We start from the raw sequence: 14460 nt of genomic DNA, 5'->3' as shown, positions 1-14460 counted from the left end.
AGTCCTAATGAGGCTGATAAGACATACTGCCAAATATGTGTGGATTTGAAGCCATGGCTAAGGGGATGTTGGGATCCATGTAATATATTGAAAAAAGCGATTGGCTTGGAATTATTAGCCATGACTCATTCATCCTTCTCTACACTCAGAATTTCAATCCTACCTTCATTTTGCTTCAAGTTAAAAACCTTTAAGATAACAAAATATAATTTAACTTCTAAACAATCAATAACAAATAACAGAGCAGGTTTATAGCTAAAGTTAGAAAATTACAAAAATGACAGCAAAAATCAGAAATCTGGGTAGTTACATTAAAAAAGAAATGGCTTGGCAGTTCTTCAAAAGGCAAGCAGCAATTTAGCCAAAATAACTTATCCACAAAGGATATTATGCTGTTTCAGCACTGTTACAGATAATATTATTTCCTTCCTGCCACATAGGATATTTCAGACACTGCAGTGGGCATGAAGTAAAGCCTAAAGCCAGCCACTACAGAGCTATAGCTAACTGGCAGCATCTTGTAGAATCTTGGAGTTTGTCCTTCAGTAGGAAGAACTAGAACTTTCTGGCTGTGAATTCTATATATCCCTCCCTAAACTGTAGATCCCAGGATTTGATTGGATGTTTCTATATCAGTTTGAATGAAGCAGTGACACTATAATTGTTATGTCAGAAGACTCTAGGATGTGAATGACCAAGGGACAGTATTGATTCCAAGAAAAGAGAATAGCTGCAATATTGAGTAAAGATAGTAAAGGGTAGTTTTGCCATTATACTACATAGACACCCAGAACCCAGATGTCAACCTAACTTTATAAGAGAGCATCTCCCTATCCAACTAGACTGAATACTTCCCAGTTTGTCAGTACTACAAATACTACCTCTGTCATGTCTGGATCAAGCTCTAGCCTTTTCACCTTTTCAACACAATAATAAAGCCTTTCATGACTATCATTCTGGAAGTCCTGTACAGGCAGTCCCTGGGATATGAGCAACTTCAAAACAAACTGTAGGTTTGTTTTGAAGTTGAATTTGTATGTTACATTTTAAAGTGTAAATCCAGCCATTATTTGTTTGTTTTGGATAGCATAGGGAAGGGTTAACGCCTCTGTAATGTTTGCTCTGTTCAGAAGATTTCAGCTTACTTTCTGTCCCTGTGATAATTGGATTTTGACAAATTTGGCTTGTTGTGAAAATAAGGATTGGTGATAAAGCTTCAGTGGAGACACATTTTCCCCATGATAATTCATACAGGAGTGAATTTCCCTTCTAGGAGTAGATTTCATCGCGCTCCCTGTTGTCCTATCCCCATTGTAATTAGGAGTTGTATGTAAGTTGCATGTTTGTAACTCGGAGACTGCTTGTACTAGTTATACTGGTTATATTGATTTATGTGACTGACAATGGACAGACCTTAGGTTATGACCTTGAGCTTGTGCAATTTAAAATGGATGTTTTTACACTTGATGTTTTTAACTATTTGTTTTATCTGTAATTGTTGTTTTAATGATATGTGTTTGGCATCTAATGGTTGCCAGTTGTGAGGCTGCCCTGAGGGGGCCCCTGGTGTGGGGTGAGAAGGACAGGATATAAATGTATGAAATAAATAAAATAAATTCATATATTCAGAGTAATTATCAACAAGGTTTTTTCATGATTTGATTAATCTTCTGGCTCATATACATTCCCACCTCCCTTCTTCTGTAGTGCAGCAGTAAGAGTCTTGATCAGCTATGGGGGAGACAACTATGGTTGGTGTTAATTTATTTCTTAAAACTGTTCTCTTGAAACCATGGTTTATACAGCTGGCTTGTTTCATTAAATCATAGTTAACTGGAATCACAATTCAGGATTTTGGCATGACTCTAAATTATAATTAATGAAAAAATGAAATAAAAGTTTCTTTCTAATTGCGGCAATACCCGAAAAGGGAATGCAACAGCACAAGGCATTATTTTGATGATGAACCATAGTTTATGGTTTGCACCATGTGTTTGTAGTTGAGGTGTGATTGTTTGCATAGACAAAACTCTTTAGAGCAGCTGTGTATTAAGGTTCATTGTGGAAAAAATCAGCTTCAAAGGGGCTGCTTAAATTAAGAATGAACTAACAGAACTCCGTTTATTTATAGTGATGAATCAGTCTGCTTTGCTATTCAAAAAGGCTTACAGGCATCCAGAAGTAACATTAAGTTTTTTAAACATAATGATATGGCTGATCTTGAACATCTACTAAAAGAACAAGAGATAGAAGATCAAAAGGTACAGTTCCTTTTAAAAAGCTAGTTTGTAATAGACTGGGGCTTTTGATTTGTTTTTTAAAAAAGAAGTGTATTTGAATAGTTTAATTGCTCATTGTTTCTCTTCTGAGCGATTTTGTAAATTGAATGTTGAAATAGATTTTACTGCTGTGTTTCATTACTGTGGCTGTAATGTTTAGGAGCCAGCAGTAAAATATCATTGTAAATGTACTTCACCATTTTTTTTTATCTGTGTAAAAATTCTTAGAAATAAAATACATGCAACCTAAAGCTATATGATCACTGATACGGTACAATGCAAAAACCTCCATTCTTTCATTTTATAGAAAAATGAGAAAAGTCACTTTTGTATAGTATCTGTATTGACAGAATTTGTATTGAACTCATTCAGCTGGTAATAACAACAGGAACAAATTACTGCTAAGAAGCATTCATACAAAACTTTCCCTACAGAATCCTCGAAAAGCCCGAGTGACACGAAGATTTATTGTGGTTGAAGGTTTGTTCGTTAATACTGGAGATATTTGTCCCCTTCCAGAATTGGTGAGTAGAAATAATTCTTATTTTATCTATCTATACTATCATATGAATGAAGAGCTCTGTTACTGACTTGGTGCAAAAAAAATACATTGTTAGAGAATATTCTGCATCTTCCTTAATGATGTATTTTCCTACTTCTGTTTTTTTAAAGAAGAATATCAGTGCTGTAAAATCATGACTGAAAACATCCTTAACTACATACATACGTGAATATAATAGCATGTCATTCTTCTAAACTGCATGAGCACAATGTTTTCAATATTCCTGTACACCTGATCACAGCAAACTTGGTTTTAAATAGTAATGATAGGATAATTCTGGGAGATAATTCAGTGAGTCACCAAGCCATTCTGACAGAAGATTGTAAACTGTACATTAATCAGTGTCAATATACCCTGGTTTCTAATTCATAAAGTAACTGTTTGTGGATGGTCACCATGATCTGGCAGTCTGTGCATGGTTCCTTTTCCTGCGCATTCTTAATTCATTTCAAAATTGAATATATCTGCAGGTGAAATTAAAATACAAATACAAAGTGAGAATATTTTTGGAAGAAAGTCTTTCCTTTGGAGTGTTGGGAGAACACGGACGAGGAGTTACAGAACATTTTGGAATAAATGTAAGTGACTTTTTCCCAGTAAAAAACAGATTATTATGCAAAGGCATGTGGAGAAAGCAAATTCTGGTATACACTGTTTTGTTAATAGCAAAAAATGTTGCAGCCATTCAAATGCACACATAAAACGTTCATAAGTTCTTCATAGATAATCCTGTAAATGCTGGCTTTTCATAGAAACAGCAACTATAAAAATGGTCACAAAATGGTAAAGCAGGGGTGGGAAATCAGGCACTGAATCTGGCCCCCGAGTTTCTAATCTGGACCTCCCAGGTAGCCACAATACTATATTGTTTGGTGGTTTTCCTGCTTTCTTTTGGTATTTTCCCATTATGAAACACTGAAATACCTGTTCCAAGACTTAGTTGCTAGCACAGGGAGGGGCACCCTTATCCCCTAGCCTTGGATTCCTTATACATGGTTTCATTTGCCTGCTTTCCAAAAAATATTACCTCCTGAATGCTTTGTGTGGACCTCTACGGCCTCTAGTGTGAGTCAATATATAGTTTATCCCCCATGCTATTTAACATCTACATGAAACCGCTGGGAGAGGTCATCCAGAGTTTTGGAGGGTGTTGCCATCTCTACGCAGATGACACGCAAATCCACTACTCGTTTCCATCTAATTCCAAGGAAGCCCCTCGGATGCTGAACCAGTGCCTGGCCGCTGTGGCAGACTGGATGAGGAGGAACAAGCTGAGAATCAATCCTGACAAGACAGAGGCCCTCCTGGTCAGTCGCTCGTCGGATCGGGGTATTGGGTGGCAACCTGTGCTGGACAGGGTTGCACTCCCCCTGAAATCACAGGTCCGCAGTTTGGGGGTCCTCCTGGATTCAGCGTTGACGCTTGAGGCGCAGGTGTCGGCGGTGGCCGGGAGGGCTTTTGCACAACTCAAACTTCTGCGCCAACTGCGACCATACCTCGTGAAGTCTGACTTGACCACGGTGGTCCATGCCTTAGTTACCTCTAGACTGGACTAATGTAATGCGCTCTTCGTGGGGCTTCCCTTGAAGACGGCCCGGAAATTACAATTGGTCCAACGCTCGGCTGACAGATTAATAACGGGGGCAAGTTACAGGGAGAGATCTACTCCCTTATTTAAGGAGCTCCACTGGCTGCTGTTCATCTTCCAGTCCCAATTCAAGGTGCAGACCATCACTTATAAAGCCCTAAACGGTTTGGGACCCACCTACCTTCGTGACCGTATCTCCCACTATAAACCTGCCCGATCTCTCCGATCATCTGGGGAGACCCTCCTTACGCCACTGCCTATATCCCAGGCCCGCCTTGTGGATACTAGGGAGAGGGCCTTTTCTGCTGTGGCCCCTCGACTATGGAATTCACTGCCCATTGAGATTAGGCAAGCTCCCACTCTATTAGCTTTTTAAAAAGATTTAAAAACATGGCTCTTCCGCTGCGCTTTTGGGGAGTAACTGTTATTTATTCCTTTTCTTGCTCCTCTCCAACATCTTTCCTCTAGACGGTTCCACTTTCGTATGTCCCTGCTCCCCGTGGTCTCCATTCCCTTTATCTCTCTCACCCGAGTTTTTATCTTTGTATTCATGCGGCTGGCCCTGTTTTTACTGTTTCTTTGATTTGCGTTGTAGTATATATTGTATATTATTACTTATTGTATTGTTTAATTGCTCTATGTTATGTTGTATTTATACTTGTTATATTGTTTGCTCTGGGCATGGCCCCATGTAAGCCGCCCCGAGTCCCCGTTGGGGAGATGGTGGCGGGGTATAAATAAAGTTTTTTTATTATTATTATTATTATTATTATTATTATTATTATTATTACTTCCAACCTACGTATAGTCAAAATATAGAGTTTGCTATCATCCACTGTTCCAAATATCCAAGGGGATGTTGGAATGTGCAGATACAAGGATCATGTCACTTTTCTTTTAATTGCCTGCCCAGTCTACAAGTCTGTCAGTAATCTGATTTTTATGTGACAAAGATGTGGGGAAATGTTAATATATACAAACATACTGAATGTCATTTAGAGGAACATTTGAAATAAATGTTATGTAACAGCTACATCTTTGACTTGAAAGGCTGAAGAGTAGTTGGAGCAACACTTATTGAGGTGTGGAGGGTTAATAGGACAGCAAAAGTTGACACACTACTTTGCCTGGAAGAAAAGTGTTTTACGTCTTCTGTTAAATATTAGGTACTAGTTTGCTCCTTCCTAATTATTCTGTAAAGCTCATGTTGTGATCTATAGTACAATAATATTTGGATTAAAGGACAAACGAAATTATTCCAGAATAGGGTGGAGAACAGTTTTGAATAAAGTTCTTTCTTTTCATTTATTTATGACTAGAAAGAGACTTTAAATGAAGTGATGATTATTTCTGACAAGGTTTACTTGCATCTTCTTTTAACCTACTGTTTTCATATGTAATTAACTAGATCAAAGATTCTTTGCTATTTAAAAAATTGCAATCATCTGAATACTTTAGAAGCCAGTTTTTCCTTTCTTACAGCTGTATGGATGATTGCCAAACATACAGTATCTAACTTTTATCCGTTCTTTCTGTACAATAGATGGATGATATTGATCTTATAAGTGCAAATATGGAAAATGCTCTGGCATCTATTGGAGGATTTTGCTGTGGCCGATCTTTTGTTGTTGATCATCAGGTACGTGTAGAATCCCAAGATGAAGAATATTTCCTTGTTATGGAGTTACATTCCAATAATAAGCTGTGACCACCAAAGATCAGGAAATATATCCCATGACTGCTATTATTGTTGATAATTGAATACATATGCTGTTCATTTTGTCTGTTAAGAACTGCTTGGCTCAGAAGATGCTCTTAAGAGGGTAGAGCCTCAACATTTGTTACATGGTGGGATGGTTGGAGAATTGGAGCTTTCACTGGACACAGAATATCTTTTAGTATTTTACCCCATTATAACTGAATTTCCTGGAATCTGTACAGGAGAAGCAGTTGACCATGTAGGGTATGGTGAAAAACTAGAACTGTGGCAGAAGAAAAAACCACCAAACCTGTTTTTTCTTGGTTTCATGGCTAGAGTTATTGGAGGCATAGGGCTATTAAGATACCTGAAAACTGAAGGAGTCTTAAAGCATGTAAAAAGAACAGCTTTGGGTGTTGGCAATAAGTTTTTCTGCTGCAGTGGCAGCACCAAAGCTCATACCACTACTATAAATCCAAAGAAATGTGAGTCCTAAAATAATTCCTACTGTATTTCTTGGGTGGGTAAAATTCTGATCCAGCAGGCCATGACATATAGAAGCATTGCCAAGGTGAACATAGAAACATTTTGAAGTATTTACTGATTTTTAAACATGCTATCCCTGTATTATCTCCCAGCCTGCAAAGGGTCCTGTGGTAGTGAACAAATAAAAACTAATTATAACAAAACAAATATGTTTAAAAAAAAATGTTTTTAAAACACATTAAAATTAAATCTTGGGACTGGGCAAACTAAATATTTATAAATGTTTTTATCTTTGTGTTGTTAATCACTTTTTAAACTAATTGCTGACATTACAAGAGCTAGTGACAAATTTTCTCCTATGTCATTGTCTTTCCATCTAGAGACTCTCGGGCCAGGGTTACTGTTTTTCAGCCTCTTTGCCTCCTCTATTAGCTGCTGCTGCCATTGAGGGCCTCAATATCATGGAAGAAAATCCAGGTTTCTTTCTCCAGAACTTTATTTGCATGCATTTCAACAATACAAAACTAATTATGATTATTAAAAATCTGTGTCTTGTCATTGATTCATTGCATAAATTGGACTGGCATTTAACATTTTTGACACACTTGAATTTCCAAGAATTATTCCTTAATTTTTCTGAATAGAGGCATTCATACTGTAGCAAACCTTGCAGATAGTACCAATTTACCAAGTATAGTAAAATCCCAAGAACACTCACTCTTTCTCCCTACCCCTCTCCCCATCTCTCCAGCCCACCAAGTCACCCTGGACTCCATTGCCCATCATCCCACCCCAAGCCTCAGCCTGCCCATCATCCCACCCCAAGCCTCAGTTGTTGTGGGGAGCCAAAGGAGTGAGCGAGAAAAGAGACAGATCATCAAGGAAGGTCTTTGACTTCAGGTTGGATGATGGGTAATGAAGTATGGGAAAGGAAGGGATGAAGAAAGGACAGCACTTAAAATCTGGATGTGTTTTGATGGGAAGGGAGTGAGGGATAGGAACAGCAGAAGGATTGAGGCAAGGAGGTCAGGCTTGTTCAGAGAAAGTGAAACCCACAAATTTGGAGGGCCAACTGAATTTGGATTTAATTATGTCTAATATTTGTATTTTAACTTTTTGTTATCTCTTTTTATTTGGTAAACTGCCTTGAATCCCATTTTATGTAAATAAATTAACTGATATCTTTAAAAGGTACCATAAAAATGGAAAAGGTGGGAAAATGGGTAAACGTTTAGGGGGAGGATCATCATTTGAGTCCCATCAGTTCTCTTCTCTCACACACACACACACCTTAACAATGCTCAGTATGCTGATAAGATATTGCTCACCCACATTTTAAAAAATGGCTCTTAATCCATCAACATTTTTACACCTGATACATTTGTGGCCTTGCTGCCAGGAAGGTTTGCAGTCCTTCCTCTGGTGGAAAGACACTTTCTTGGTGAGCAATAGTAATGGAAAATCATATCCCTGCTGACTTGATTCTACAGCCACACTTTTTGTTCATACCTGCCATCTATCCCCTGTAGCTGAATCAGGGGAGGGTGCCTCTTTCTGCTCTTCAAAACTAAGAAAGCCCCCCATGCTGCTTCTCTGTTTGTATCATTCCCTTATGACCTATGAAGTTCTAATTTCAGGACTAGACCCAAATATTCTTAAATTGTTCTCAATTTAGATACTAAAACTGAAACCCAAATTGTTTGTTTTCCCCTAGGCATTTTTGAAGTTTTACAACAAAAATGTAAGCAAATACATAAAGCTTTGCAAGGGTAAGTGTTCTTTTTTATTACTGATATCTTAACTCCTAAAAATTACAGTTGTGCAAACATTTGAATAAGCTCTATTAGGATGCGGCCTCTAACAAAAACTAATGTGATGGTAGGCTGCATCAATATGAGTACAGTGTCAAAGGAAGCAGAAGTCCCACTCTGTTCTGCTCTATTCTGCACCTGGAATCCTGTATCCAGTTCTGGGCACCACAATTAAAGATGGATAATAGGTTGGAATGAGTCCAGAGAAGGGCAACCAAAATGGTCTGGAAACCATCTCCTATGAGGAATGGCTTAGGGAGCTGGGTATGTTTAGCCTGGAGAACTAAAGGTAGGGGAATAGTCTTGGTAAATATTTGAAAGGAGGTCTCTTGAGAAAAGAGACAGCTTCTTTTCTGCTGCTCCTTAGAGTAGACCACAGAACACTGGATTCAAACTACAGGAAAAGAGATTCCATCTAAACATTAGGAAGATCCTCCTGATAGTAAGAGCTGTTCAACAGTGAAATATGCTGCCTTGGAGCGTGATGGAGTCTCTCATCTTTGGAGGTTTTTATATGAAGAGGTTGGATGGCCATCTATTGGGAGTAGTACATTGTTCGTGTATTCCTGCATAGTAGACTGGGTTGGTCCTTGTGATCTCTTCCATCACTATGATTCTAGGATTATAGAGAATATTTTAAGCAATAGTATTTATTCTTAAATTCTGTGAATTCTGTCATTCATTTTTCTCCTGGCATATATGTTTTATCTATATGTTTATTTCTGTTCTTTCTCTTAAACCCTAACCCCCTTTTAAAATAAATTTCTTCTAGCATTTCTTTTCATTGTGAATAGATGATACCTATTTCTAAAATGCTGTTTGCCAAGGTTAAGCAGCCTTTACAATATGCTTGGCATACAAACAAGACCAGCCCCTCTTTTCTGACACAAGCATTAACTGACCTTTTGTTTGAAAGAGTTATGTCTGGCTCTTGGCTTTGCTTATTGTTAGATATGTAACTCAAGTGATGGTTTATTTTAAGTAACAGACAAAGAGAAGCCAGATAACCCTCAGGATTTGTATAGAGCCACTAGAAAGTCACAATTTATTTATTATGAAGCATTGTTTGGGCAAAACTTAGAAACATCAAAGCTTTGAATTGTCATGGGTTCCAAGTCGTTCCTGACTATCAAACTACTTCCTTTGCACTGTTATCTTGTTTTTCTAAAACAGGCTGTGCAATTGTGTTTTTGAATTTATGTCTGCCAAAATTGCAACATTAGCATCATGCTTCTTCTTTGTATGACCTAAACAATTGGATTTGATCCTGATTCATATGAAGAAAAACATTTAGTGATTATTTAATGAACACCCTTTATGATGAGTTGAAAAGCTTATGCTCATTACATGCTTTATATTAAAAACTTAATGAATTGTTTATTGGACATAAAATTGCTTGAATGGTTTGGCTTGTGACTCGATAGTAGTTGCTTTATAGTGTTACCCAAATTTCATCAAATGCCTTTCAAAACATGTTATTACAGTTTTGGGAATTTAAAGCAATGTACTTTCCAAGCTCAGACTTAATTGCCTAGTATGTTCCTGCTGTTGACTCCTAAACTAAAAGAAATGGTTCATTAAATGCAGTTCAATATTCTAACAAAATTAATCCTAACTTTCCAAATGTTGCATTTTTGTTCATTTACTGAATACACTGATGATTTTGGGTGTGTGTTTTGTTTAGGATCCCTGGACTGCGGGTGGTGGGGCAGTCTCTTTCTCCTGCATTGCACCTCCAGTTGGAAGAAAGCACTGGAATTCGAGAGGGTGATATGAGGTTACTGAAGGAGATTGTAGACTATGTAAGATTACTTTTTAAAATGCTAGTTTCCTAACCATTTGAAGAACGTAGTATATTTATCAGCCCTGCTCTCCTTGAACTGTTCTAACTGTTGGGGTTAAATGGCATTTGAAAAGTAGCCGAGGGACACAACAGTTAACTATGATTGATCGCTTTTCAACCAGGCATCTCAAAGGCAATGCAAAATCCTAAGTGTGAGCACACAAAGAACACAACCCAGATGCTCAAAACTGCTGTGTGATAATAGCATGCTCCCTAGACAGCATTGCTTCAAAACACAACTGTCCAACCACAGCCTGAATTGATCCTGAGGGAAGATGTTGTTTAGGGGTAATAGTATTATAGGAGAAAGGAAGAAGGCTAAGGTACATGCCTAAGATGAGATTTCACTTGGCAGCGATTTGGATTTGAAATATGAAGAAACACTGTGCCAGTACTGGTTGTACTGTATGACTTTTCTGAAGATCAAAATTGTTAATTCAAACATCATGCCAAATTCCCAAGTTTGAATGCAGCCTGTACAGCGAAGGGGCTGTTGTGACAGTAATGTTAGGTTTTATAGTTAAAATTCCCATTAATTCTCCTCCATAAAGAACTACTGCATACTACTAGAGAATTTAATTCTTGGAATTGGATTAAACTATTTTGGTTCTGAGTACTCAGTATTAACTAAATTAGTAAGAGGGAAATATCAATAATTACTAAAATGGTAAGGGAAAATGTGAGTGGATTTTCATCTGGAAAACAATTTGGTTAGTCTTACACGTAGTATAAGATGGTTCTCTTTTCTTTCTTCCTGTATTTTGCATCGGTATAGACTAACATAGCTATCTATTTGAAAATAGTAATTTTGAATTTACAACAAAAGACCTGTTTTATCACAATTCCCAGTTTATTATCCAACTTCATCTTTTAGATATTACATGTTGATATCTGAATCACATTTTGGTTTCTGTATGCCCTCTCTGTAGCTTCTGTTTTTAAGCTTGGCAAGTTCCTAATTGCAATAAACTACAAGCTCTCAGTTCAAGCGATGTTTTACTAAGGAAAAGCAGGCATGTGACTTGTTAAAAAGAGATTTAACATTAAATGCACGAGCCTCAGGTTTATGAGCTCATGCATCTCTTCTCCCTCTGATGCAGTTTCAACTACAGGATTGGAAACTAGCATCATTCACTATATTCAGAAGTTGGCCTGTTTCAGTAGGTGAATGATTCTTAACCCCTTGGCCCTCCACAGATTTTGGATATGAATGTCCAGAGGCCCTACGCATGGGCAATGGTAAGAGATTCTGGGAATTGAAGTTCCAGCTATCGGAGGGCTTAACGTTGCTAACATCTGCAGTAGAGTGTGGTTAACTCAGGCATGATCAAATTTCGGCCCTCCGGGTGTTTTGGACTTCAACTCCCAGAAATCCTGGCCAGTTTACCTGCTGTTAGGAATTGTGGAAGCTGAAGTCCAAAACACCTGGAGGGCCAAAGGTTGTCCATGTCCGGGTTAACTAAAACCAGTTTTCTCTGAGTTCAAATACTATGAGAAACCATAATTAGTGGTAAGTAGAAGCAGAGGAGAAGGAAGAGATGAACCAGAGCGGTTACACTATGATTTAGCATTGGGTGCAAATTTGAGTCAATGGTTTAGCTTATTTTGAAGAAAGGAATATAATGAGCACTGGTGATGGAAGAATAATTGTTGGCCTATCTATATGGTGTTGGATACTCATTGTGTTTTTGGTTGTATGTCTCTTCTCCCAGTGTATGAATAGAGGTATTGCATTAACCCAGGCTCACTACCTGGAAAAAGAAGAAAAATTTCTCCCACCACCCAGGTTAGTAGATGCTCACCTTTCTATTCTATGTTAGACTTTTAAAAAATTATCCATGTTTTTGTATGCAAATAAACTATGGTATGAGCAATAATGAACCACTATTGCTACTACCTTTCTACTGAGCTTCAGTGGATCAGCCTCCATCTGAACCTCTGGGTTATAAAGATCTTTGCTGTATTGTTATAAATTGATCTACTGAATAGACAGACTCTCTTGAAAGGTTGGCTAGTTATCATGTAGATAGGTATTTTATCATTCTACAATCCAGGTGTTATTTAAAATTGCTGTGATATAGATGCATTTCCTAGCTATGAAAACATCTTGCTCATAATCCAAGAAACAAGTTAGAATTACAATCTTCATAATTAATATATTTAAATTCATAAAAAGCAATACAGGCAGTCCCCAGGTTACAAACATCCGACTTACAAATGACTCAGTTAGGAACAGGGGAAACATAAACTAGGCATATAAGGCAGGATAGGAGGGAAATCCATGCATGTGAAATGTGATGCTAGAGTACAGTTCTAAGGGTGCAGTCATTTACTAAAAAGAAAAATGAATGGGTCCTAGAACAAAACAAGCCCGATCATTCCCCCCCCCCCCCCCCCCCCCGCATAGATGCCAAGATGACTAAACTGAGATCGCTGTATTTTGACATATCATGAGAAGACATGGCTCATTAAAAAAAGACAGTAATGCTTAGCAAGGTCAAAGAAAGTAGAAAAAGAGGATGAACACATTACTGATGGATAGACTCAGTCAAGGAAGACATGTCCCTGAATCTGCAAGATCTACAAGCAGCTGATCTGTGGTCCCACTGAATTATTAAAATAAAAATAAAATATATCTTTTACTGTATTACATTTATAATATTTCTGAGCACAGAAGTCCGTTTTTGTTGCTTCTTTTGTGCCAACACCACAAACAAAAGTCCAATTATGTTCAAGAAACCAGAACGGCAGTCTTTCACATGTTTGTATGAAGCTTGTGTTTCATACTACTTCACACGATAATTTTTTTAAAAAAATCATTGTTCACTACTACCAGAATATTTTTTAAAAGAATGTGTTTAAAGACATATTTATAAAATAACTGAATTTCATCTACTTGGGAGGCAAGCAGAACATCAAACAGTATGACATACAATGAAACTGAACTTGGCTGCTCATAATTTAATACAGGCAATCCCCAAGTTACAAATATTTGACTTACAAATTACTCATAGTTAAGAACGGGGGTGAAACACCAAGAAATGAGGGCAATCTACCATTCAGAAGGGAAATTCACTCCTGAAAGAATTTTTAATCATATGGAAAAAGAGTCTTTACGTAAGCTTACTTGGTTTCCACAACAATCCATTTTTTTCAAAATCCAGTTATCACAGGGACAGAAAGTGCAGTGAAATCTTCTAAATAGAGGCACAGACAGCAAAACAATCACCTCAGGGGTGTTAAGCCCTCCCTACCACTAGCGCTCCATCTCAATCTCTCTCTCTCTCTGTATGTATATATGTGTGTGTGTGTGTGTGTGTGTGGCTTGGGGACTGCCTGTATATGCAAATAGCAAATGAAAAACACAATACATATAACAGCAGTCACAATGTTGGGCTGAAGAATAGTGTCTTCAAGCATCAACAAAACACTGTTAAATAAGAATTAGAAGAAGTTGTGGGGGCCAGGGGTTTTGTAGGATCCCTGTGTGTTCCCACTGACTATATCTCAGACAGCCTTTGTACACGCAAGAGTTTTATCAACTGATCAAAATAGCAGATTCAGTGAGAGGAAACTGTCCCTCAAGTAGCTGGGTCCTGGTCAGTTTAGAGTTGAAAGTCAGCACCACCACTAACCAGTATCCAATACAGCAATACTGTGAAGAAATCAAAAGCTTGGCTGCAATATCACCAAATGAATTTCCAAATAGCAAGCTTCAAAGACAACCTTGTATAGAACACTACCTGAACTGTGAGTACCAATGCTAAATGGGGTCCCTATAGCTCAGTGTTGGGGTCCCAAAAATTTGGCATCAGTAAAAGTTTTCTGAACATCACCTTGTGGCTGTTTTGGACATGAATCAGTTGTGCAGTGTTTACAACGAACTCAGCAGAAGATTTTTCATGAAAAGAAAAGCCAGCCTGTGCAGCAAGCCTTGCAAATGCTGATTTGTTAACAGTAAATGTTTGATTTTTATACCTGTATTATATAATTATATAGCTGGGGTCACGTACAATTTTTTTGGGCCGAAAGGGGTTGCGAGTGGAAAAGTTTAAGAAGCCCCAATATAGAGCATATTCCAGGACTTATGTCTTTATTATATCACACCAAAACAACCCTCACCAGCATATATATCAGGCATGGGCATACTTCACCCTCCTACAATTCCTAACAGCTGGTAAGCTGGCTGGGA

General features: G+C 37.8%; 1 protein-coding gene across 2 annotated transcripts in view; it reads left to right on the top strand.

The window, feature by feature from the left end:
• sptlc1 (serine palmitoyltransferase long chain base subunit 1) overlaps positions 1–14460 on the top strand; it is a 31889-nt gene that overhangs the window by 15846 nt on the left and 1583 nt on the right. For both annotated transcript variants that reach the window (XM_003216413.4, XM_062972119.1), the window contains 8 exons: positions 2132–2261; positions 2714–2803; positions 3312–3419; positions 5973–6068; positions 6995–7091; positions 8329–8383; positions 10110–10227; positions 11981–12054. In XM_003216413.4, coding sequence (XP_003216461.2) covers positions 2132–2261; positions 2714–2803; positions 3312–3419; positions 5973–6068; positions 6995–7091; positions 8329–8383; positions 10110–10227; positions 11981–12054 — 768 coding nt within the window. The remainder of the gene's footprint in view (positions 1–2131; positions 2262–2713; positions 2804–3311; positions 3420–5972; positions 6069–6994; positions 7092–8328; positions 8384–10109; positions 10228–11980; positions 12055–14460) is intronic.

Source organism: Anolis carolinensis, chromosome 2 (assembly GCF_035594765.1).
Source record: "Anolis carolinensis isolate JA03-04 chromosome 2, rAnoCar3.1.pri, whole genome shotgun sequence".
Lineage (NCBI taxonomy): Eukaryota > Metazoa > Chordata > Lepidosauria > Squamata > Dactyloidae > Anolis > Anolis carolinensis.
This window is presented reverse-complemented; position numbering and strand designations above follow the sequence as displayed.